The sequence below is a fragment of the Varroa jacobsoni genome, unplaced genomic scaffold (assembly GCF_002532875.2).
Source record: "Varroa jacobsoni isolate VJ856 unplaced genomic scaffold, vjacob_1.0 scaffold_1457, whole genome shotgun sequence".
Classification (NCBI taxonomy): Eukaryota; Metazoa; Arthropoda; class Arachnida; order Mesostigmata; family Varroidae; genus Varroa; species Varroa jacobsoni.
In genome coordinates this window covers 637,196-663,136 of record NW_019214359.1, presented here as the reverse complement: position 1 = coordinate 663,136, position 25,941 = coordinate 637,196, and the positions used below count along the sequence as shown (strand labels likewise).

General features: G+C 38.3%; 3 protein-coding genes and 2 long non-coding RNA genes across 10 annotated transcripts in view; 3 read left to right on the top strand and 2 right to left on the bottom strand.

Moving 5' to 3' along the window:
- Positions 1–236: 236 nt before the first annotated feature.
- Positions 237–8,821, bottom strand: Acadvl (Acyl-CoA dehydrogenase very long chain). Of its 3 annotated transcripts, XM_086972433.1 has the most exons (14): positions 8,560–8,821; positions 7,014–7,257; positions 6,636–6,653; positions 5,885–5,957; positions 5,660–5,724; positions 4,870–5,080; positions 4,419–4,657; positions 4,016–4,207; positions 3,396–3,584; positions 2,845–3,088; positions 2,154–2,405; positions 1,750–1,936; positions 1,281–1,330; positions 237–540 (listed from the first exon to the last, which is right to left on the bottom strand). In XM_086972433.1, the coding sequence occupies exons 2-14, from the start codon at positions 7,206–7,208 to the stop codon at positions 521–523; spliced, it is 1,935 nt and encodes a 644-aa protein (XP_086828559.1). In that variant the 5' UTR covers positions 7,209–7,257; positions 8,560–8,821; the 3' UTR covers positions 237–520. The 3 variants fall into 3 exon arrangements, with proteins under 3 accessions (XP_086828559.1, XP_022706128.1, XP_022706129.1); XM_022850393.2 differs by having other exon boundaries at positions 237–1,330; positions 8,560–8,820; XM_022850394.2 differs by lacking the exon at positions 6,636–6,653 and having other exon boundaries at positions 237–1,330; positions 8,560–8,820.
- Positions 8,822–8,919: 98 nt separating this feature from the next.
- Positions 8,920–12,821, top strand: LOC111270249 (uncharacterized). 3 transcript variants are annotated; one of them, XM_086972422.1, is made up of 4 exons: positions 8,920–9,175; positions 9,964–10,035; positions 10,182–10,232; positions 10,466–12,821. In XM_086972422.1, exons 3-4 carry the CDS (start codon positions 10,224–10,226, stop codon positions 12,011–12,013), a joined length of 1,557 nt encoding a protein of 518 aa, XP_086828548.1. In that variant the 5' UTR covers positions 8,920–9,175; positions 9,964–10,035; positions 10,182–10,223; the 3' UTR covers positions 12,014–12,821. The 3 variants fall into 3 exon arrangements, with proteins under 3 accessions (XP_086828548.1, XP_086828546.1, XP_086828547.1); XM_086972420.1 differs by lacking the exon at positions 10,182–10,232 and having other exon boundaries at positions 9,864–10,035; XM_086972421.1 differs by lacking the exon at positions 8,920–9,175 and having other exon boundaries at positions 9,929–10,035.
- Positions 12,815–23,541, bottom strand: LOC111270253 (uncharacterized). Its single transcript, XR_015314890.1, has 4 exons — positions 23,092–23,541; positions 17,711–17,928; positions 16,741–17,264; positions 12,815–14,577 (listed from the first exon to the last, which is right to left on the bottom strand). It is a non-coding gene; the product is annotated as an uncharacterized LOC111270253 (long non-coding RNA).
- Positions 17,926–20,555, top strand: LOC111270254 (uncharacterized). Its single transcript, XR_002686223.2, has 2 exons — positions 17,926–18,076; positions 19,623–20,555. It is a non-coding gene; the product is annotated as an uncharacterized LOC111270254 (long non-coding RNA).
- A 767-nt stretch (positions 23,542–24,308) lies between the features above and the next one.
- Positions 24,309–25,941, top strand: part of LOC111270247 (transient receptor potential cation channel subfamily M member-like 2) — a 30,707-nt gene continuing 29,074 nt past the window's right edge. For both annotated transcript variants that reach the window (XM_022850378.2, XM_022850377.2), the window contains exon 1: positions 24,309–24,395. In XM_022850378.2, coding sequence (XP_022706113.1) covers positions 24,347–24,395 — 49 coding nt within the window. In that variant the 5' untranslated portion in view covers positions 24,309–24,346. The remainder of the gene's footprint in view (positions 24,396–25,941) is intronic.

The window sequence follows — 25,941 nt, the reverse complement described above, 5'->3', positions numbered from 1 at the left end:
CTGCCACGCGTTGGTAAAGGCGTTACAATTTCCCTAAAAGATATCTGGTCCAGTAGGCATCCAACTAGAAAAGTTCATCTGACAAGACAGATACCTCTTGTCTACGTTTTCGAAGCAGCTATATGCAACCAATAAAATTTAAGGAGGTTATTTTGTTTTCAAAAAATGTGTCATAAAAATCTCCTTTTATGATAGTACTAGGACCCATATTTCTAACCAAAAGAAGAACGCAATCGTACGCAAATGTTTATTTAGAAATTTTAATTTTGAATAATGTGGTTTGAAGTGTGGAATGAAGTACAATGCACACTGTAGTGGATTTTGTGAAAATTCCATAACATCCTTTTACGCACGTTTTCTCACCGGTTGCATGGGTAAGCTTTTAACGATAAGAATATTTTGACTACGTGTACTTGCATGACTTTGTTTGTCTCTTATAGTACAGCTATATACATATTATTCGTGGGAACCTTAACCTGTATGAGCTTTACTTGGCAAATGAATATATCCATTATTCGAGTCAAACTGCCATACACGTTACTGCAATGAAACGAACGAGTGAATTAAAATTGTCAAAAGTTTCGTTAATTAACAATTAAAATAAGTCTTTATGAATAGTTGCACTTCGAAAACCATAATATTCATATATTGCGCATATCACCCAATGTTGACTATCTGGTTCTGTCTATCGCTAATTGTTAGACGTCAGTTAGAAGTCTAATGGCCTCTACTGATTCTACCTTTAAAACCTATTTAGAAAACCCCTTAATTGCGGGTTTTCAGTCCTCAAAACTAATAAAAAGAGTCCACTTTACTACTCTTCTAAAATGTATTTACAATAACAACCTTGCAGTAACAGAGCTCCTTCAAATGTCAGATAAATGAACTTTTTTACCGTCTCATTATATCCCAAAAAAGGATGCAGATATTTCTTCTTTCTGTGTAGCTATTTCACGTATTATTTCACAACGATTTCTTCGACTGAAATAATTTTTCTGTTGTATCTGCCTAAATTAAGGCCCTTTTTTATGTAACGTTGATAAAACGTTATTTCTCATTCACATACTAGTTCACTGGACAAATCGCCTAAAAGGTATAAATTTTATCTTTTCCTTCCGCCCTCTTTCCACTAAAAAATCGCGTGATTTTTAGTATCTACAGATGATTGCACTTGGATAGCTCTCCGCGTCCTCAGTTAGGTAAACGTTGAAGTCCACATTTCGCATCGCATTACACCCCGAGGGGATTCTTGGTTGTGAGACCACCAACATCGTACATACCTGTCGCAATGTTCTGCATCTTCTTGAAATTGGTCAACTTCTCTGCGGACCTATAGGAGCAGAAATAAATTTGTGCCAAATGAGTTAACATTTTTTGTCGATAGAACTAAAACGAACAAACCTACTTTTGCACCAGCAACGTGCCATTTCTTCAATTGGTTAATAGAAGCGGCTGGTGTCACAGAAAGTAGATAACTGTAAATGCTCACAGGGAACTAGCATGGTTTGCCAGTGAGCTGATTTATGTTTGGTCCGTTAATTAGTCCATACGCATAAGCTCGTGGTCAGCTATAAGACTAACGCCGCTTCGCCCATCGGAGGAAGATGCAGTTACCTTTTAAGAAGTTCATGAAATTTCAACGGACAGTCAAGCCAATTAATTATATGCTGTGAAGAGTACTTCAGTTTATTTGTCTATTTTTCCATCGTCTTTATGTCGTAGCAATAAGAAATTGTAACCCCAGCTCACCTGATCGAAGCCAGATTCCTTGCAACTCGCTCAGAAAGTTCTGAGCAGATAATGTCCACTAAAGTAGCCTCGTGCACGGCGGACGGGAGGCCTTTCTGCATTGTTTTTGTACAGCGGGACAGGCAGCACATCATCGCATGGATATCTATTGCGGAGTTCGCCAAACGAATTAACAAGAACTGTTCATCTAAAAACAAAAATCACACACAACCATTACAGCACATTTCAACAAAGAGTATTTCAACAAAGAGTAATAAAATGTGGCTATTGACAAAATAATGATAACATTAGAAATATACTTGCCGACATTTAAGACTATATATCGATAGAAAACTTGCAGTTCCAACGACTGAAATGTGACTGATAGGTCACTCGAAATGTGTTAGCAACAATAAATTACTCACTGATAATATTTTTGCCATATTTGATGAGCATAGATTCGCAGCTTGCGCCGAATTGTTCGATCGAACGTGAGGCGAGCGCCGCGCTCGTTTGGAGCCGGACAGGAACATGTGAATCAAGTGATGGCGCAGAGGACATTCCAACAGCACGTTTCACCCGCTTCGAGCCCTCAGCGAAGATAAGACCGAGATTTGCAGCCGGGTTAGCCATAGCACGCTGAAGCTCCTTAAGATGTCCTCCGGCAAATTGTAGTCCTACATAAAAAATCGACGGGCAAGTGCAAACGTTAGTTTCACAACTTCTGATCGCGGGGATCGCGTTGTTTTTGCTAGAATGGTACTACCTTGTGCCATTATGTTTGACACTAAATCATTTGAGAGAGCCGTGAGTGCACGTCGTGACTTTTACTTCTGCTACTGAAACTGTTATACACTTCTTCAGATATCTAGCTTCTGCCAGCATGAAACAACGTGTACTTGCGGCCGGATTCGAATTTAAACCATCACGTTCATTTAACTTCAGTAGGCAAACACATTATTCACTACTCTATCACGAAGATACTATTTGCTTTGTATAACAAATAAATAGAAAATGCTGCAATTTGTAATATCACTCATAGATTACGATCAGACAGTGCTATGTAACCATACTGAGCACCATTGAATTAATAACGGATCCTGCTGAAAATGTCACCTTGAAGGGCGATGAAAAGCCGGAGAATATCGTTAGCTCCCTCAAAAATACGGAAAATACGCAGGTCACGGAGAACCCTTTCCAGGCCGGTTTCTGACATGAAACCCATGCCACCATGAATCTGAATAGCTTCATCACACACCCACCAAGCTGCTTCGGAACCGAGAATTTTTGACACAGCAGCCTCGAGGTGGTAATCCGTGAAGCCGCGATCCATGTTGCCAGATAGTGCAAATGCAACTGACTAAACCGGGAATTGGAATCGCGAAGAAACAAAACAATGACGAAAAGTAGTAAAAAAGCGCGTCATATAAGCTATAAAATGGTGATTAGAAAAAAAAATATATCAAGGATAAGAAAAATTATTACCAGTACGTAAATATGTGATAATCGACGATGCTGTGGCAGTTAATTTCGGCTGCAGTGTCACTAGCAGGTCTGAAAATGACTGTGACCTTTCCTTTATCAAATCATCATTTGAATAATACATGCCAATCAGCTGCGCAGGGTGATGTAAAAAGAATTCATACACACATCCGAGTATTACCTACCTCTGTCATGTAATGTAGCATGTGCATCCTGGCAAGTTTTTCCTGAACATTGCCAAACGAGGCAATTTTACGTCCAAATTGTTGTCTCTGCATCGCGTAGTTGGTTGCTTTTTCAATGCAGTAACGCATAGTTCCACCCATAACGCTACCCAAGCCAAAACGACCGTTATTTAAAACGGAGACGGCTATCTACAAAAATAACAAAATCACTTGATATATATCAGTGACCTCTAAGGCCATGCATAATGATTGCCAAAACACATCTAATTATACGGTTATAAAAAGCTGATACACGTTTAGTGAGTCATACGTGTATACAAACAATGAACGACAATATACTATTCTACTGATATCTTCCGTATTAAGTTGAGTTTGTTGTCAATACCTTTTTCCATCAAAGCAAGAATTTAATATAAGTAAATAGTATGCTTAATTAAAGGCATGTGGAATAATGCTTTAATATTATTATCAAAATAACATTGTCAAATGCCATCGCATCAGTGTGTGAAACCCCAATATTTCCACATATTTTACGAAAATTGCACCTTCTCCACTGGGGCTTCATTGATTTAAGTGTATGTCGCCTTTACTACATAGAGCATAGGCGAGGCGTTAAATACCTTGAATCCTTCACCAGGTACTCCAATCACGTTCTCGACGGGAATTTTCACATTGTCGAAGTGAAGTGTGGTTGTATTAGATGCCTTGATGCCCATTTTCTTTTCAGGAGGTCCGCTCGTTACACCAAATGCGCGCTCAACAAGGAAACAAGTGATACGATCTTTAACCTTACCGTCTTTCTCTACCGGGGTCTGTAACGTATATAGTCCAATTAGAGCATTATTGAAAAGATTCTCGTTAATGGCAGTATTTTCTACTTCATAAAATACTCATCAATACAGATGGTTTCAGGGATAGCAAATAAGCAAAAAAAAAAAGCAGGTTTATTACTGCTTATCACATGTGTATGCTATGTTTAACTAAGGCTAATGTAGCCCTACTTTATCAAACAGTATTTCTAACCTTAGCGAATATCGTAAAGATATCAGCGGTGTGTCCGTTTGAAATGTAAATTTTTTCCCCATTCATTATGTAATGCTTCTCGTCCGGAGCTAAAACCGCCTTCGTTGTGATGCTCATTGCATCCGACCCGCTGCCCGGTTCTGTTAAACAATAAGCCGCAACGGTTTTTCCACTTGCAAGATTCGGAAGATACTTCGCCTTCTGTTGATCGTTACCATATAGAAGCAGTGCTTTAAATCCTGTGAACAAATAAAATGAAGGATAATTTAATTTCTGGCACAACTACACAAATATTCTGCGACTAATAATTTCGACAAAATTTATTTCCCGTGAAATGCGCGCAGGTTAAGTAGCGAGGATGATTCCTGTGTTCGTAATATCTTTATCACAAATAATTCAGTACTGATTCTTTAGTGAAACCACTTGATTGGGTAATGTGTTTCCTGCATACCGATCGATTGATGAGCACCAAGAGTGACTGCAAGAGCGAGATCGGTATAGCCCAAGACTTCACAAAGCTTTCCATACTGTTGGTTATTGGCCCCGATTCCACCGTACTCCTCAGGAACCTGTATCCCGAATGCACCCATTTCTTTCATATGGCTGGTAATTTCGTCCGGAATTTTCCCCTCACGGTCATTCTTAGCAGGATCATTTTTCTCCTAAAAGTTTCGTTAAAAAACACTAATGTCTTGTTTAGAAGGTCAAGTTCAGCATGATGACCAAAAAGACGAACAGTCAATGAAGCGCCACTTCCAAGAACAATGAAACAGCTTAGTACTGGTGATTAATTAGAGTAAATAGATGAACTTCCACTTGCGCATCTGTTTGCTTGCCTCAAGTGTTTCTTGACATTATAAAGAGTAACATTAATTATTATTACATTGCTGGAAAACGCATCGAAGTATCAAAGGGAAGGAAACGTTTTCGAGCTTATGCTGCTTCGCCTGTCTTTAGGATCTATTTTATAGATAAAATGTTCTTTAGATTAGATGTTTCTTTTTTGTTTTCGAATATGCAGGCGAAAACTTTGCAAAATATAGAACGCCTGCGAAGTTTCTTTGCACTGCTTAAAATAGCAATTGTGCTCTCCAAAAATATTTTGTGCAACATCAGTTTAAAGCGAAATAAAATTTTAAGCAATAAATACTCAGTTTACCAAACAAGTATATACACCATGTAAATAAATTCAACTTGACTAACAACTTCACTAAACTACTAATCAACTAAAAACTACATACCAGTAAAAAGCTTTCACAGGTTGACGCAATCATCCCCGTAGTCTCAAGCTGTTCGTCGGTTAGAACTGAAATCATAGGAAATGAAAATACAAAACGTTTATTCGTTCAAGTTAGTAAACACAGTAAATCTTAAGCTACACTTGACAGGAGAAGATAACTTCTTCTATAGGATTAGAAACGTCATCGAGACACGTAATAAAAAAGGAACATTGAAACCTCACGTACCATCCGGGTAGGGAAAGACTTGTGTGAAATCAGCATCGCCTTTAAATAGGTTCATCACGAACGAGTTGCTTTCCTGTTTCATAGCCAATCAATACGAAAGAGAGCAGATAAATATGAACTAACTATTTTCTATCATACGGTGCCGATATTACGGTATAAACACAAATCGTTAGAGAAGCAGGCTTTTATGAACGCGTACTGTAGAAAGTTAAAGGTTTATATAAGTAATACAACCAAGTAACGGTGTCACTGTAACTGTATAACCAGCGAATACTTCTCATACAATTTACGCTAAGTTCATTGTTACCCTTGTCGTTAACTTGTCGTTATTGTTAACTTTATATATATATTGTCAACTTTATATATACATATATATAGGCCACTTCAATTCGTTAAAACACTTAAGTTTCGATAGAATCCATAGGTTTCTTAAACTGAGCATACAACACCAAAGCCGGGAATCAATTTAAAAGCAAAAACTTACGGGCAAAAAAACAAAATCGATAAAATAAAGATAAATAAAAGAAAAATAAAGATTTATCTCGAATCCAGTGGGGATCAAGTTATAATATAGTATTAGACTACCAAGTCATGCAAACGTCCTAATTGTCAATGAGAAAGCGATCCTCTTAAAAAAATCTCATCAAGTTAGAGACATGCAGTGATGCGTTTACTCTAGGTGTCGCTACACTAGTCATTGATTATTCACACAAACTATGAGAAAATACGATAGTAAATTCTTAAAACTTACAACTGGTCCTCCGCTCTTCTGATGGCGTGAAAAAATAGAAGTCGGTTATTGACACGTGAAAGACGTGTTGCACGTGGAGAACTCAATCAATTAATACCAACTCCCATTGTAACTGTATTCTGACCTTGTTTGTCCATTTATACAAACAACTAATGAATGTTGGTAATGCGTTTTAGAAACAGGCCAATCATATAAAACACCTAGGCCGTAATGGCGCCTTTCGCATCATTCGTCTGTAGAATCGTTCCATTTTGTGAATGATAACCCTTTGCGATTTAGCTACTGTGATCAATAAGAACTGTTTCTTCATAGGTGAACTTCATCGATATTCCTAATGATGAAAAAGCACGATCCAAAAGAAAAGCTCGAAAAACCTACAGCAGGTGCACGACGATCCTTGGGCTCTTCTGCAGAACCTAACGTTGTCGAGAGCTTACGTATGCTAGGAACTGACAGAGTTTCTGTTGCACCAAAGAATTGCGCCGACAAGGACAAACCATGACGCCCTACAGGAGCGGACAAGAGCAGACCGTGACGGATCACGCAGTTTGTAGACGCTCGAAGACGAAGCATCGTAACAATGTTATAGATTTCGTTGGCTTTCCGACGTTTGAAACTGAAACTGGACCACAGGCAAACAACACCAATCTGTTTATTTAAATTTATTTAACCACTTAGTTGCATAATTTAGTCTTTTTTTTGTTTTCAGTCTATTTTTATTTCAATATGGAATGTGTAAGTTTTTATAATACTGGGTCAAATATGATTAATCAAGTTGTAAAACATCGAAATGTTATTGTTTATTTTATTTCGGACTTTTATTAAAATATCTAATTGAAGATCTTTGACTAACCGTCTAACCATACGCGAAACAAGCACCTATAAAATATCTTTTTAGTATCGTCGCCACCATCTGTTATTATTTCTGCGACATCATTTAATCAAAAATTTCAGTTCCGCTGCCTATTTCAAATAGGCACCAGTAGTCCCAAAATGACGTTAGATGCAATCGGCCAGGGCACATTCACAGAACTCTGACAGAGGAAAAATACAATAGTCATTTGAAGGTTTAGTCTCGCGATAATTGCACCCGAGCCCGGCCGATAGATTGTGCGAGCATGCCAAGTTCCACTAAGATCAGCCCAACAAATCGATTAATCATTTTGACTTTATTATATTTTGAATACATCACTTTCACGCCAACGTTTATGCCAGTGACGACAACACGAATCGCCCAATTAATTCTCCTAGCGAGAAACTGAAGTCAAGACGAAGCAGATTACGTTCAGACTAAGCACCACTAAGTCGTCTGGTGTGTGTAATACCATAAAGTCACCGAAGAGCTAACCAAGTCATCGGGTCTTGTGCAAATTCAACTACCACCACAGAATACCTACGTCGTACATACTGTGTACAAGATTAGGTGGGCACTTTCGAAGCTCATTATAAGGGAAGTTAATAATCGACTCAATAAGCATCCTAGAAAATTATTTGCTCATGCTATCTCAAGTGAACTTTAATACGACTTACAAGAAATGACAAATGAAGTACTAATAACGGCTCTAATCATCGTTAGCTGTGGTCTAGTCTTGATATAACAAAATAAAGGGTTATTTATGGAAACAACTGTAATAAGCGTCCTGCTTTGCCAGCCTACAGCAGAGTATCTGTGAAACAATTGTTAAAACAAAGAGACTATTACTTCTTATGATAAATTGACCCAGACAATGGCTTGCCGACTAATACTAGGTCTGACCCTATTACGTTGGAGTCAAGGGTGACTTCAAAATTCACGTAAACTCCTTGGTTTGTATGCACAAAATATACTCCTCACCCAACGATCTCAAGCATTACATGTTCAGTTATTGAATAGACCTATAGATTTTGCATTCCCTGCGACTCTTTTGTAGAAATGCTAACTCACCAATAGCTGTAAGCATGTGAAGCTAAAAATACAGTTAAAAATAAACAGCCGAATGAAAATCGCCCAGTAGGAAAACACCAGCACGTCTCAGCTTTTCAATGGCCACTGCTTTAGTACTAATAGACCAGACCACGACAATCGCTAACAAGACATAAGGACAAAGGATACGATTGTTCTGGTTGAGAGGGTGAATGTAAAAGTTTCAGTGTTCCTGATGCTGCTTCCCCAAAGACACCACCACTTCAAACAAATTACCGCGGTCGGTCTTCCTCGTTCTTCGGTCGGCAGTTACCTGTTACCATGTTTTGGTTAGGAAAGGCGCGAAATTCGAAAATAACCGCGAACAGGCGGCGCTTTGGTACTAGTCGCCAACAGCTTAAGCCACGATAAACTAGTTTGGAAAATGTTCGGACTCGATGTTTTTTTTTGCTGCAAATATAATGCCTTGTGGTTGTGAACTTCAACTTGCGTGTGTAAACAAGCGGTACTATTCAAGTTATGAATACCTGAGTTTACGCAACTGATGGTACTGACAGCTTGAATGCATTCTGTAAATAGTATGTAAACGAACTAGAACAGCTAAAAAGAGTCTTGTCTCAACGTAATCCAATAGCAGGTGATTATTGTTAACTTCAAAGGTTTGCATGGTTTGTGGTGATAAGAAAATGTTAGATACGCATTGAGTTCGCTTTATTATGAAGAAACAAAGTAAATCCCGAGAATTTTCTTACGGATATTTTTAGTGTCGTGATAAACGAGATTACGGAGCTAATATGCCGGACTCCAATATTTGAAAACAATACAAACGAAATAAAATAGCGACGTCGCTTATGCCTGGCGTATAGATGTTTCTGTATGTTATAGGATACATTCACCTTGGGGGGTAGATTTCAAGTCGAAGCTAGGTCCGAGTCAACGTGTTAAATATTGCCAGTTAATCTGTTACTAGCACACGACCCAAAAAAATTCTAGTAAGCCACTGTTTCCCAGACTTTGTGAAATTTTGGGTTATTGAACTAATAAGGGTATTCCTATAGTTGTTTTCACTTGTTCTCCACGGTAAACTCTAGTACGAAATTAGGTTTTTACTTCCAGTTCAATCCAGTATCATTCCCCTAACCGTCATGCCTTACATATTAATAATGATTTCTCGCTAAAACGTGTTTTTTTACCTTATCACTTTTATATCTGCTTTATTCCTCTTTTATCATTTTTCATTACATCAGCCTTTATGAAATGCACCAGTTGACAAGCTATGATATATAAAACTTCAAATACACCTTGCTTTACCTATGTCTCCTCAGGACTTTCATCATGACTAGAGGTGCCATTTATCATGCAATCCGCTGCTATCGCTGCGGTTTATATCAGGTGAAGCAAGTAAAAAAGAGCGGTATCTTTCAGTGCTTCAAATGTCGCGCCGAACAGAAAGCTGCAAAAGAATTCTATCGAGGAGCATCGGCGGAGTGCCGGGAGGTTTGTGCTATCATATATATTAATTCTTAGAGTGTTCGTACTGTGAGTACAATGGAAACAATGGGTGACTAGTGGATATTTACCATGTATATGATATATTACTGTAGTAACCAAAATGATTTCAGCGTACTTTTATTCGCTTTCAGGTGTGGCTACCAATCGACCACAAGACTTATGTTTTCGACTGAATGTTACTTGTGCGTGTAGACTTCTCCTCTACCCGTTTTAAAATGTTGTAACGCAAATACAAATCGAACAAAATTTACTCGGGCAAAGGGCACCATTTTGATGAAAAGTCTGTTAGCTACATATGATTAATTTTCGAAGTTCCTGTGCCACATTATATATAACAAGTATCTATAATTATTTTTGTTTTTTGCTCTGTTTTAGTTTTCTGACGACATGTTTGACCCGCTTTTTAACATTTCAGATCGTGCAGGCCTTAAGTAAGGCAGCTCATCTTGGTAAAATTAGTTCTATACCAGCTCCAAATGATTCCTACGAGGAGCCTGCTAGCCCAAAAAAGCACAAAAAAAACAGTGTTTCATCCAAACTTAAGGACAAACCTATTCACTTTCCCAAAACCGACGATGAACTGAAACAGGTAGAACAAGAAGAAGACACTTTATTCTCTTTCGAGTCATCGGAACACGACTGTTCTCTTAAGAATCTAGGTGAATCAAAGAACTCAAAGTCCAACGACCCCAGTATGAATAGTCATGATGCTGAAAAGACGACTAATACTATCGACAGAAGTGCTTGGCGACGAAGGAGTTTCGAAAAGTTGGCTAAGTTCCGGCGTACGGCCGAAACAGAACTGAATGCAGCAAAATGCCGTGAGCGTGAAGTTAACGAAAATGCTGGACTAGTCAAAGACGGTCAGCATACCCTCGCATCTCCAAAACACAAAGACGAAGAAAAAGGAGGAGCTTGGATCAACCAAGAGGTACACTACAGCGATACGAGTGATCTCTTCAGCTTTAGAGAAACTGCTCAAAAAGAGGCATTACAATTTATCGATTGCACTCAGATCGACGCGTCTGAGGCTGAGAAACCCAAACATGACACAGATGCATCAGACAACGATGAAGAAATATTTAATTCGGTAGAAACGCCAATACAATATAAAAAACATAGAAAGTCCAGTGCTCAAATGATTCAAGCGAATGACTCGCAACGAAAACTGTGTAAAGCTTCTTCAGCCTTCAAGGAGTGCCAGCTGAATGGCTTTGAAACATCGACTGAATCCACAGAATGGGACGAAATAGCATCGCAGCCAAAAGAGTTCCGAAGTAACCCGGGACCGTCTGAGGAGGATGAATATGAACTGTTTAACTTCATGCAAACTCCGTCAAAAACTGAGATTCCGACAGTTTTATCAGAAAGTAGTCGTGATACTCTGAAGATGGCGGCGGTTGCGTGTCCACTAGAAACTGTAATAGATGACGACGATGATATTTTTAATGCTGTCACCACTCCTGAAAATAAATCTGGACCAAAAAATAGCCCAGTGTTCAGGATGAGTTCGGAACGAACTCTGAAGTCTAACACCTCAGAGGGCAGACTGGACTCATCATCTGCTAGAAATAAGGAATCACCCTCATACATTTTCAAGAACACTTCCACGTGTTCCAGTGTAAACCAGACCTGGCGTAGGAGAAGTTTTGCGAAACTGCTCAGGTTTAAATATGAAGCTGACGGGGAAAGTGATAAGGTTGAAACCGAAAAGATGACTTGTGAATATGATTCCTTATGCAGGCCTAGTGAGAACCTCGCGGTTCTAAGAAAAGATCAATCGCCAAGATCCGTAGGAGACAATTTAGCATCGGTGACGGGTATGAAACAGGAAGAAAGCAATGCAGTTCAAGTGGAGGCAACGCGGTCATCTCCGGCAGCCGTGAGTCGTGAAAAAATTTTGAAAACTTTGGAAAGATTCAAGGTGACGCCGTCACCGAAACGCAGGAAGGTTTTATCATAAAATGAGACTAGCTCATGTTTTTTTTTTATATGAAAACAATTATATCGGATAAAGCTCCCCTGTTTTTTATTGTGCTAAGCAGTGCGGGTATGATATATATATATATATATACGTCTGCGTCTAACTTGATAAAAAAAAAATATGGATAATGAAAGGTCGATTTGGTTCATGTGAGGTCTCAATATATTGTCCGGTTTTTAGCAAGTTGAGTTCGATGAAATGTTTATACGGCGGCTGAGCCTGAACTCTGGATTTATAAACGAGTATTCTTCTGCCTCAGAAGTCTGTCTGTGTGAAACGTTTATGCACAAAAATAAGTACAAGCAATATGCTGATCTAGACGAAAAAGATGTTCTTAGGTGGGATAAGAGTATAAGATTTCTCACAATTAGAATTCTTTGTGTGGATTTTATATAGTAGTGTGATGTATTTGTGAATTATGCAAAGAACTGAAGTGAGTGCACATAAAGATAAATATAAATTGGTCTATGAAGCCTATTTTCGGCACAGCTGTCGCTTCACACCTAAGAGAAACGGCTCACTAAGTGGACATTAACATTTTAATGCAAAAAATGTTGAAACAATAGTAAGTACAGAATAGAGATATTAAACACTTTGCTTCGGAATAAGTTTATTCAACGCTTGTCGAAAATATATATTTTGTCTTCTCTATAGGCCCTATCTTTAGATCATATGATTTACTATGACATTGTTGATCTATAACTCATATTGTGCTATAATGCAGTTAATGACATCATTATATTATTATATATCAGTGCTTAAAATAAATTCAAGACTCGATTAAAAAGCTGCGTTTTTATTCATTTTTCAGGATTTCGTGGACAGCTAACTCTATATTTCTAGTTGAATGATAGACTTCGTATCCTAGCATATAACTCAGAGGTGCTTGAAAACGGCAATACTAAAATTTCGCATCGCCTTTATATTATAGTCATTGTTGCAAAACTATACGTGTTGCGCAAAATGCACACAAACTTTTGGCTTTATTGTCTTTTAAGACGAATGTGTCGTTCATCAGCTAATTCAAGGTTGGCGACATTGTTAATTTTACTGTTCATATATAGTGTGATGCATGCGTACGTATTCTTGTCGTACAGGAAAAAAATCACAGTTCGATATTAAATGTTATAGCTTTATAAATATAATAGAAATATAATAATTTACTGTATTACCAAATTTGCAAGCTCAAGGCAGCACCAACTTGCATGTTCCCTGCCATATTATAACCGGGAGTCTTCTTGTTCGAAGTGCCCGGCGCTGCTGTCTATTTCATCTCGAATTTGGCAACCAAAAAGAATGCATTTGTTATATTCGATACATTACATCGTTTACAATCGTCTAAACTAACCGTAAGTTTCCAAGCTTGTGGTTGAGTAAGTATTTATACTTATATGACTATTTCCAAACGACGTGTTTATCCATTTCATCACTTTCATACTACGCATGCCGTTTTTGAGGCCTAAATGCAACTAGTTTTAATTCGCGATATCCGCTCTTTTCTTAAAGTGTTTGTTCTCAGGCAGTTGTATATTTACTGTCCTACTAAGTTCACTTGATATCTTTATTTCTTATCATACATTTTCTATATCCTAATTCGATGTTTTACTTTTATGTCACAACGGGTTGCAAGCGAATCAGACTTCGTATTCGGGATGATTCTATCTATTGACACGATGCGCCTTTCTTCAAAAGTGATGTTTGTAGGAACTTTGTTTGCGTTGTTAAGTACACAAGTTAAATGCACTAGAAAGCGCAAGAATACTTGACAAATGCGCTTTTTAGGAGACCGCCGTAACTGCTACAAATTTACCTACCTTGAAAAGTAAAAAGTCTAATTTAGACAAGTTGATTAGTTAGGTGTGAACAACTCGTCTTCAGTAATTGTTTTTAGTGTTTAGCAAAGCGCAGCTTCGAACTTAATTCACCAGACTGCTAGTTAGGTTAGAGAGCAATATCACAGACACGAAACACCTACTTCAATAGGCTACCAAAATTTTTCAAATGGAACATAGATCTCAAGGCTTCCCTTTAGTCTAGTCATTTTCTATTCATTTTAATATTGAAATATTGCATTACAAATACTGGATAGATGACACCATGAACATGACACGTCAGTTTTGTATCATTGTACTAAGTAAGTAGGAAGACGCTGTGTATCAGATAAACATAAGATGAAATATCTGTATTAGATTTCGTATGATCTAATAAAAAAAGTTTAGAGGCAAGAAACACCACTACCGACCTATAACATCGTGGCACCAGCACCTATTTGAAAAAGTCTACCGTAAAATACAACATATGGATAAAAGTGGATCTCTGACTAACCAGAATTCAAATCTTCAATGTCGGAATCTTTTGAATTGTGATCTTAATAGAGTCTTCGGCGTCCGTGGCGTAGTATAAGGTATACGTCTGAAGACGCGATCTTGTTTGCTTCATCCAAGAGACGTAGCGTGCACATCTTACTCATGTCAGAGGCAAAAGCTAATGAGGCTAGCATCATCGGCGTTGGGTTCTACGTTATTCGTTGTTACCGTTGTCGCCTTTATCAAGTGCAGCAAGTGAAAAAAAAAGAAAAATTTCAGTGCATTGTGTGTCGAGAGCAGCAGCATGTTGACACGGCGCTATATCGAGGCCCGGCAAAGCGATGCCGAGAGGTACGAAGTTTTTGACTTTGTTTTCAAATCTAAAACCATTATGGGTTACTACGAATACAAACGTTCAATAATGTAAAGAATCAATGAATCTAAATAGTGCTAAAGAGAGGGTTAAACTGTAAAAGTTTTCTGGTTTCTATTTTTCACATATTTTAATATGTATGTGATAGTCAACGTGTACACCAAATATAGCCTGTCTTGTTTAGGAACATAAATCATAACCAGCCATTCGATGGAACATAGGCAGTACTGAAATATCCAATATCTACTACACTACATCGGCAATTAATTGTTTTTTGGATATGGAAACAAGGTAGGAAGTTTTTTAAGGATCATGACAAGGGGTAGATAGCTTAAACTAGTCTATCAAGGTGTAGTTTCCTACGGAGTTTTTACACTATGTCTACTATGAAACTTATAAAGATGTATTGCCCTTTCTATAGGTCGTTCAATATCTGAATAGGAAAAATTGCATTGGCTTCCTTAGTTTCACCTCCGCAACTGTGAGCCCTCACGCAACATCTGTTAGTCCTAAAGGATGTTTCTCTAATGGTTCCTTTTCCGATGTAAAAGGATGCTATGCGCGCCTTCAAAATTCTGTTGATGCTCAGGTTCCAAGCAAGGTAGGGCAGGAGAACATCGGAGAAGAACTCAACGAAAATCTATCAACGCCTAGAATCTACAGATATTGCCGAAGCCAAGAAGATAAGTCAGAAAGATCCGCTAACAGGAGCAATGAAGACGAGCAAAGACCTCGAAAATAGCCATAGAAACACTTTCGTAAAAGCAAACGGGACGCAAAGATACGTGACGGAATAGAAACAAGTTCAGTCTGACAACAGAGATTAGGACTAAAATGTCAAATTAAAAAAAGCACAGATTTGAAATCTGATCGCTAATATATTTTGCTAATCTTAGTCAAAATAGCGTAACAAAATAGTGTGGGTTTCGATCGAGTTATATTAATTGTGTTTCGTTTTAAGCTAACCTTATCGTAGTAGCTGTATTCCCGCGTAGAATAGGCTCTGTACAGAGTCTTTGATCCAAAATCGATAAGTCTGATCGATCTGTGTGTGTGTATTTAGATTTAGTGCCGAAGAGTCCGACAGCGGATATTATCGACAGATAGATCAGATCAACAGTAGGCCTATAATACATTGTATGGCAATCCCGAGATACGGAAATCACCGAATTTTAGAGGGAGATCAAGATAAAATAGCCGTTCGAAATCTATATTTTGAATTAAACCTTATTTTACTCAATAATTGTAGAGCACTACGTTGTTTTGAGTTAAAACTGGCCGAAAACAAATAAAGATAATATACGTACAAAGCCTTGGACTGTATGATTGTTATGAATAATATGCAACAAAAAAGATGGTTGATTATATACGTGCAACACTCTTTCACGCTAGATAATTGAGGGTGAACGACTTGTAATTTTATTTATTTAATCGTTCATTGTTGGTTCATAAACTACGTTTATAAGTGTATGTAAGCAATGAGTGTGAACTGACTTGTTTAGCCGTTCATCGCATCGTTAATCTAGATTTTCTAGGTTTTTACCGAGTGGCTCTGTGACAGCAAAGATCGCTGCTTTCTAGTGATCTTTATCGCACATTCACCCCAGCCTCGGCTATACAGATCAGAAGGTCCTTCCACGGTTTCGAATTGCTACAATAGAACTGAGGCCGTGTAGATCCACTCAGAAATTCGCGTTCACTTGCTAGATGGCGGAGAAATACCTTTAGTGAATAGTTTTTACTGATCTGGCTAATTTGCCAACGTTTCTTTTTAATTTTAGTTTATTCTCCCAAATTTGCCTCGTTTTTATTATTTAGCACTTTCACGCTCAACTACAATAACAGAACTTCTCCTAAGGCTTCTCACCTTTAACACTGCATGCTGCTAGAAACCAGGTACACGTAGTAGAAACTAATTACTGCATCTATCTCCGTACGTAAGTCGTTAATCTACGTAAGTGAAGTATCATTTCGTATGTGCGTAAATCATCACAGGTTAATAACTTAGCGTTTTTTATTTTACTTACTGTTTTCTTTACAGAGCCGAGTAGATGGCTTAAGTTGAACCGAGCTGAAGCCATTCTATGTATAGTTGTAGGCGAATAGTGTTTCTGCCGTTGCCCGCCACCGCCCGTATTATCATGTCGTATCTGTTATTACTGCAATGTTCGCCGCAAAGCCATATGTAGCTATCATAGGTTTTGCTGACTGTCGCCTTTGCTTGCATGGGGTGGGCCCTCACCAAGCGTCTCATCGACGTGGTTCCCTCTCTCGTAGTGCCCGAGCGGATCCGAAACGAATTCTTGTTGCAGATCAGATCTGTACTGGGTAGTTGTGCACGTGATGCTATAACGAGCGATACAAATAGTGTGCAATATACGGTCGCAATTATGATAGTAATGCCGCTGCTGCTGTTCCGAAAGCTAAAAACCAACAGCAAGTAAGATTGAGCTGAAAAAGACAGCACTAACACGCGACCATCAAGGCGTTTTCTGTATTAGCCGGCGTGTCAAGACGAGACGGACGCTCGAAAATCTGAAAGCATTGTGTGCTGGTGAAATGACGCGCGCGCCACAACAGCAACAAAAGATTAAACATAACGTAAGTGAAGTCTGAAGAAGATGATGAAAAGAAAGCCGTTAGGTGGCGACGACCGTACGAACATAGAACCTGTCACTGCTGACTTAATTCTACTCCGAGGGATTACCTGTTTCTGATTGTTGCTGGACTTCAAGGACATTTGGGAAATGAACGGTTCTACGTCGATTATAGTCGTTCTTCATTGCGTCACCCATAGGGAGACTAAGCATTATTTGAATGACAAATTCATTAGTAAGTGCTCAATAAATATTAAAACCTAAATGTTGGCTACAGATATGGTTATTTGTATGGTGAATATGTATATCCTAATTATGACATTACTGTCCGTCTCGAATAACTCGTTATGCCGTAATGAACCGATTATGATGAACGACGCGAAACTTCGCTTAAACTTACCTAATTATTTTCGCTTCGTATATGACGTTCTATCATAATGATTGTAGTGCTAGTACCGCGTATAGCAACAGTATCCAAAACAATCGTCGTACTCCGTTAGTAAAAGCTGCGACCGGAGACCAAGTTTTAAGCGCCCAAAGCAACAATTCGGTGCGAGCGCAGATTTCGATTCCCGTGAATAGTGGCTGCAAACAGCAACAATGGCTCGGTAGGAAGAGCTGCAACAAGTAAAGACCGATTCATGTGGCATGCATCTGGCTATACGCATGTGGCGGGTCGGAGTGGGAAGATATTCTGCTTTTAACTAAATTGCTTTATCTATTTCTCCATGAAGATTTTGGCAATTGCGGTCCTGTAGTGGTGTCGGTAAGTAAACGTTTAAATATTACCGTGATTATATATGTAGAAAGAAATCGTTATCGTTCTAGGTTCTACTTTTGGTTATATGAATCAACTGTATACAGTATATTGACGATCGGTCGAACGTTCAGAGAAATCATATTGTGATCTTCTAAGTCTGCGTCGCTTATTAACGTCGCCTAATAAAAACACGCAATTGACTGATTATCGGTATCATGTACTTCTACTGAGTTAGGAAGAGATTTTTATTCTACAGAATCCGTACTATTATCTAACGGGCATCGTATAGCTGCATTTGTCTCAGTGTTATGTTTGAATGAATGAAACCTAAGATATCTTGGCAGCATTAATGGACGAATATTAAAGGATAGGTACCGTAAGGAAATATTCCGAATACACTCAAAAGTATTGTACCCATTCATTTGAAATATCGATGCAGTTGTAACCCATAAATATTCATTTGGACGGACGAACGTGACTTTTCAGCAAGCAAAGAGTATATTTTGTAACACTTAATAGAAGAACACAGTTTTACGTAGTCATAATCACTTAATATATTGATTAATAGAAACACTATACAGATGGCAGGTTTGATAGGGCCATTAGAAAAGGCGTCCTCCGACACATTTCTAGCTAAATAGATCTATCGCTGTCTAAGATCTGTCTAGAAACATAGTGTCATGGACATTGGACTAACTTATCGAATTCTAAATTCGCGCAAATCAAATCAACCTTAGTAGCAATTATATTATGGTTTACTTGACCAGGGTGACAGTCTCATTATTATCGCCGTGAACTGCAAGAGAGCAATTCATAGCTAACTGACCATTTGGCCAGGGCTTAAACAACCTACAATATGCATTATGAAGCACATCCGTTTTGCCATTTGTGTCCGTGGGCGTGGGCGGTGTGGGCGTTGAGAAGCTCAACGAACCATTCGGTTGGCACTGTCAGGAAGTGCCAAGATTCCGCTGAACGCCGCGAATAATTGGCAACAATGTTCCCATTAAATTAATTTACCGGTACATGGTATTGATCTGGTCATTGTCGTATTGGGAAATATGTTGAGGTTTAACACCATCCACGGGAAAGCCAATGAGCTTTAGCGTTTGCACTCGATCGCCGATTAATTAGATACATGCTTTTATTTATTTTACATTTAATATCAGAAGTAGTTGTTTGTAAAATTGAATGATAATAAGTGCTTCGAAACTAACAATTAGTACATGGAAAGAATTGGACGATACTGGGTTGAAAATGTTTGTAGTTTCATGTTCGTACTTCTCCTAATAAAAACGATTGACGTCAGGGGAACTAACGATTTTAAATGTTTATTAAAATATTGGTGCTTGCCTACGTGTTGAGTGCAAAGATTAGTGCCGTAAATCTGCTAAATTTAGATAATCAATATAAATATATGCACTAGAAACGCGCCAAATTAGCTATGTTAGCGTATCATTGATATTGAAGCGGACAAAAAAATTATTATAATAATAACAATTACGTGTTTTGCTTAAATAAACAGCTTATTTTTTTAACGATGCATATCTAGGTGATAAACGTCCATCTATAAGTATTCCAATGGAAGACTGATCAGACGATTCAACTAGTCGGCATCGATAAGTGTGCAAGGAGTTTAAATATGATAAAGACACTCTTATGTCACATGAGTGCCATTTTCTGTCGTGTGTGTAATCTAACAATTATAGGTAGTCTATGTATGAGGTAGCGTAAGTCTAGTGTAAAAAGTCCAAGCGACTTAACATTACAAAGCTGCTACAGTGACGTCCTGGAAGATCCAGTGATGTAGTTCATAGAGAGTGACCAGCGGACATTACGTTAGAACATTTTTCGAAGCTGTCCTCAGGGAGGACAACGCAAAACTCCGCCCAAAATCTGTGACTCGACTGGCGATTGGGAATGCATTTATTTCTAGGGCGCCTCCTGATTGTAAATTACCATTACCTCGTTGGAAAATTGTATTTGACACCGTAATAAGATAGGCGGCGCAATTCCTTCGTCTTATTATTCGCCACTGTTTAACTTCAAATGATTACGTGGATTTTAAGGCAGAACGTTGAAGGTGACTAAACTGAAAAAGGAAGTAAATATAGTATGGCATGATTTGTTCCTTGAAGTTATTACTGAGGCATAAATACTAGTAACTTTATCAAAGTAATACATAGCAGTTTGGAATAACTACGCATTGGAAAAGTTGTCATTCCGAACGACCCAATACATGGCACTGTTCATAAAAAAAAAAAGCTCATAAGGGTATTGTACGGGTCGAACGATAAAGTTCGGACGTCTGAAATCAACATCGATCTGAAGTAGCAGAAAGGTCTAAAACCCGCCTAAGCCCCTCTTCGCTTAAAAGTAAAACTTATCGTTTGATATGTGCATACAAAAGCCTGCGAATATATGACGTGCTGTGACGATACGAAATATATGGTATATTCGAACTATTACAATGATTCTACATACACATGATGTTGTCTTTTTTTCTCTCATAACTGTATGATTCACCCCGGTGAACTTACATTGCATATATAATTTCGTTAGTTACTTTCTATTATTGTTATTTCTATATTCTATTATATAAACTATTGCTATTACTTAATTCACAGCGAACGTTGATGTTGCCGACAAGCTGACGCTGTATAGATTCCTTTTAACACATCCACAAATCGCCTAACAATGTGAAGTTCACAATCAAAGAATGAGACTGTAAGTTTAGGGTCGGATGAACACTATAATAAGAAAAAAATACAACGAGAAAGTTGTTTACATTTGTTTACCTTTTACATTAGACGCACAATTTTTTTTCCAAAGTCTATCGTGCCGCTAGCGGCAACCAGGACGGTCCTAGGTAGCTGTAGTATAATAAAAGAGCTCTAGGCGAGGAATTACTCGCATATGTACATAGTTGTCTACTATAACCTACAGGACACGGAATGTTTAAAATAAGACTGTCCGTAAAAAGGTAAATTTTTGCCGTCCTTGCTACCTAAGAGGATTGCGTCTTTTCATTCATATTCCCTGTAGTGTCATACATTCTATTGCTAATCTGTGGCCTGGATCAAACTTGTACAGTTTTCTCAAACTGATTTGAATATAGCTACATCTGCTCCATTTGACTCAAGTAGCGCTGTGGTAAGTTTCACCTATTACTTGTTAGACGTCCTCAATGATTTTTTTGCTACAGGATCATGGCCGTATCTCTCTGTGGCAATGGCTCAAAGACAAGCCTATTTATACTTAATTTTTTCTTACATTGACAGGGCTCAATTACAGTGATAAAATACCTTGAGTCCGATAGATAAAAGCCGATGTCTACCATTAGATAGAAACCCAATGTGGTCCACGGTCGTTTATTATGTGCCCAATGGCAGACAGACGTCGCTAAGTGAAATTTCATCATCCTATCTCCCAGCGTGTATCGATGTGCGGCTTTTAAGATCTAGATTTGTTGTGGGGTTCGAAGCTGGTGTCATTGGCACCATTGAATTGCTGCAGTTGAACTAGCATAGTGTTCATTCTAATTAGGAAAAGTGCAATAGCCTGGCTGTTACACTGCAAATGCGCTAGCGGAAACGAGTTCGTGTTTTTCTATTGTTGTTGCCCATAAAATAAAAGCATTATAATCGTATAGTTATATGTGACGTATGCGTGCACGAATATATTTGACCTGATAAAGCGGCAGGAACAGGATTGTTTCGATCAGATTTTTCATTCAAATTTAACAAAGGCGACCTTATTAAAAGCGTCTAATAAACATATCTGATGATCGAAAAATATATTTTCGATTATTCACGCATATTTCATATAATTGTACTTTGTACGACTGCGTATTCTAGCTAGACGCAACAAAGCAGCTTGAACAATTAATTCTAATAGACATATCAGCTCTGGACTGTCGTAGTGAGTTAAAAAAAATATATATCAAGCCATTAATTGAATCGTGCTAACATCAAAGCCACTATTATCAGCTCAGTCCCAAATTTGAGGCGGGAGCTGGATAGGTGTTTTCGATATACTCAGTCATAGCATCTGGTGTTCCATAAAAATTTTCAAAAAAAAATTAAACACGGGAACCTTAAATACTGTTTATGCTATCCCGCAGTTACACCGTTTAAAAAAAACCGAGCATCGGCAAATGCTACGTAGCTTAGCACCTCATTTATATGTATGTTTATACATACATAGTGATAAATATAGTCTTTAGGTTCATATATCTTCAGCTTCAGCATAGGGTAACCGAAAACAGCAGGAAGGAAAGAAAGGAGTGCGTCAATTAATGGGTGTGTTAGGTATATTTTACGTAAGTGAAAGTTATCGCTGGTCAGTTTCTACGAAGCTCGCAACAGAGCGAGTCGTGTGCCAAAATCCTACTTGCCATTTCCCTGCACGGTAAATGGCTTCGAATATAAGCACGGAGCAACTAGTAATAATAATGCCACTTCCTTTTCTTACCATAAAGGCAACGCTTAAACATACGTCCATTGTTAGCACTCTGTATATGTGTCATGACACTTTACCCCATTCCTCGTGTGAAAGCATACGACAGTATTATTTTTTTACTTAATCTGCCATGTTGAAATGTGAATTCAGCCTAAGGACAATTATCGGTCGTAAAGATGAATCATTGCTGGTCAAAAAAACATTCTGTTATAGCACTCTCAGAACCACAGGGCCATATACCTTGGCAATCGTCTAGCAAGTTAATCCTAAGGCGACAACACGTTTTACTATACTATAAGTATTACCATCATTAGGAGAGTGCCGCATAACGTGTAGCTTGTTAGCTAAAATCTTTGCTGAACACGTCGCAAGACAGAAGACCCAGATCACTACAGGATCAAGAATAGCATCCACGTTTACGATTTTCAATTCAAGACAAATTGCAATACAAATCCAAACTTTGACCTTCAATCAACCTTTATCTCACTTCAAACATTATAAACGACCACGACCAGCTTCGAGGCTCTCGATTATTTTTTGTTTAATGTTCAATCACTTACCAGCCGACACATGCAGTTTCCTAATTTAGAAATGACAACCGTCAAATGCAGCCGTAGTAACTTTGTTACACAGAAACATCCACGAAAATCATTCTTCTATGCCGTACTTGCTGCGGGCTAGCTGTACCGTCGTACACGACGGTTGTTCTTAGTCAAAATCTCTCTGCTAAACGGCAATTCCCCATTCACCATTGCTGATTCAAGTGAGGTCGAGGGTAGATTTTGTGACCGGCAGTTCAGCTCGGTCGACGCGTGGCCAAGTCCTCTGTACTGGCTAAACGTATTGGGCGTCCTGCGGACTGGGCCACGTTAGGTAAGTAGTAATGTTTGGCTATAAGGATGATGTAGAGGACTCTGCCGTCCGCTTCATACAGTGTTTACGTAAACGTTGTATTTATATCTGAACCTTTTTGCCGTTTGCTTGTGTGCTACAGTCTGTGGACGAGTCTTTACGTAGCTTGCTGCTGCTGCTGCTGCTGCTGCTACTACCACCATTTTCGAAAGGTTTCTCATTGGCCGTACCGTTGTTAGCTCTATTTGAGCTGATCACTGCCATAAAAGTGTAATATTTTATACCTTTGAGTTGGGGAGGATTCGCTGTTCTCCGTTATTGGAAGCACTATTGCTGACTGTTCACTCGAAACAGGTTCGGTTCCCGTGAAAGACGGGTATACTGTGCCATTATTTCTCCATAACTGAATCGTACGAATATTGTCTATGTAGTTTTGTTACCCTTGTAACCGCTATTCAGTGAAGTATTAATGGTTAGTGGAGTCATTTGCTGCCAAACCGTCGCGGCTCTGTAGTCGTAATCATCGACTGTGCTTAAGACGTACCTCGATGTTCGACCTGCTTAAACAGTGAAGTGGAAGAAACGAAATAACATCTATCGAGGTTTAGAAATCGTTTCCGAAGATCCTGCTCGAAATGATATTTTTTAAAGAAAATGTATGCTTCTTTGAGATACGAGGAGGTAGGTTTAGCACTAGCAAAGCGACTATGTACATCAGTGATGGATAAAACCGAAACGACATTCTGCCGACTTTCCTCTACGATGAATTTACTGAGTGTTACGGCCCGAAACCACAAAAACTGTGCGACTTTTCGATAGGTTAATCTGGTAAACATCCAAAATAGAAGAAAGGATAGGTCTGAGAATAGACTTCCTGTGTCCTGCTCAATTTTAAATTGTCGCAAACTCCCATATAATTAAGTAAAGCTTGAAACTACTAAATTTCACTCAAATCGACTAAAAATGGATGCCTGGAATCAATCCGAATTTCATCCCAGCTACAGTTATGATGGTAAGTTAATTTACCTTTCGAATTCTTTATTCGAAGTTTTTCAGTGACTTGGCCAATAGCCAATGGCAGACCGAATAGTGACATCCTTCAGCACATATATATTACCCGATTATTAGGCGCGTTCAAATAGCAACATTAACTAGAAACGAATTTTGTCGAAGCATCTAATACTGCATTGAATTTCTGTACTATAACCCTTATAACAGCAAAGTTTGTGTGCAAGTAAACCATGCCTATTGTTTCAGTATTGGGATAGTAACGCTCGCTACGGTAGCCTTTGAGCTATTACCGGCGAAACTATACCTCTGCAGGCTATGATCGAAAAAATGACGATATCTGAAAGTTGTTGTTATCACTGTTCTTTGCCGTCGGGATTCAGTCTGTCATACGCCCGGTCTAGAGGAAATGACATTATGCGCGTCTTTCAACCGAACGTTGATCACGTACAGCGAAACTAATGAGCCTTAAGGCTGAGGTAACACGTCGAATCTGTGCGTGATTTTTCATAAGGAGCAGGTAGGGGATGGCAAGATATTTATCGGACAACTGAGTTGTGCAGTACAAGCAAATCAGGGATTTTCTGAAAGCTATGTTTTTGCCTGTGTTTATTGGAGAGAAATCGTTTATATATTAATGTCTGTTATAAAGCAATTGTACAGAAGTCAGTGGCGTCCGTAATGATATTTCAAATGACCAATTATAGTGAATCACTGACTATAGCTGAGAAAGTTGCTATTCATCATTATTACGAATAGAATAGGTTCGTTAAAGGTGGTCAGAGGTGGATTTTTATTTTGTCAATAGAGCTGTCTTTTAGAGGCAGCAACGCTTCTTGGTACAAACTCTTGTTTCTGTTTCATATTTCTATGCACCACATTGCGGCATTGTGTGCCAGCGTTTTTGAACTATAATTTGCTTATTAGGAAATATGCATTTCGTACTCATATACGTTACTAAAGTTGCTGGTTTAGTAAACGTACACGAATACCAACAAGGGTGATAGATAAGAAGTGAATTCAATTAGAAGTTGAAGCCGGCTGGTATTGCCTTTGAAAGATTCATCTTTAGTCTCTCTGTTTTTGTCGCAATGATCATTCCGTTTTTTAATAAATTGAGCTAGCAGTGATAAAGAAAAAAAAAAAAACAAAAGAAGCTATTATTATGCGTCTGTGCCTAATACGTTGAAATCTACGTGGAGTTCAGAAGATGAAATAAAGTTACCCCTAAGTACCAGTGATTCAAATCCAAAACATTTTATATGCCAATCACTAAATGACACTAAATATTCATACAATATTTTTATGCAATACTTCAATCGATACCTTTATTGGTACTAATGGAATAATCACTGCATGTTACAATAATTTTAGTTGTATATAAAAACAAAGAGAAACGGCCAGTTTAGAACTTACGGGATTGGATCAGCTGCTTATTACATTCTATTAATTGTACGTATGAGAGAACGCAATGTTCTTGTGATATTAGACGCCATTCCAATCAGCTATATATGTGCTATATATATGCAGAGAAGCTATATATGAATTAC

What these genes read in the sequence shown, in the direction of transcription:
- Acadvl (XM_022850393.2), bottom strand. Translation starts at nt 7,208, where the DNA reads ATGCTTCGTCTTCGAGCGTCTACAAACTGCGTGATCCGTCACGGTCTG. An exon ending in TGGTGCTCATCAATCGATCG is followed by an intron (nt 4,658 to 4,869) that starts GTATGCAGGAAA and finishes ATTTGTTCACAG; the next exon opens with GATTTAAAGCACTGCTTCTA. An exon ending in TGCTACATTACATGACAGAG is followed by an intron (nt 3,089 to 3,395) that starts GTAGGTAATACT and finishes TTCCCGGTTTAG; the next exon opens with TCAGTTGCATTTGCACTATC.
- LOC111270249 (XM_086972420.1), top strand. Translation starts at nt 9,874, where the DNA reads ATGACTAGAGGTGCCATTTATCATGCAATCCGCTGCTATCGCTGCGGT. An exon ending in CATCGGCGGAGTGCCGGGAG is followed by an intron (nt 10,036 to 10,465) that starts GTTTGTGCTATC and finishes TTAACATTTCAG; the next exon opens with ATCGTGCAGGCCTTAAGTAA.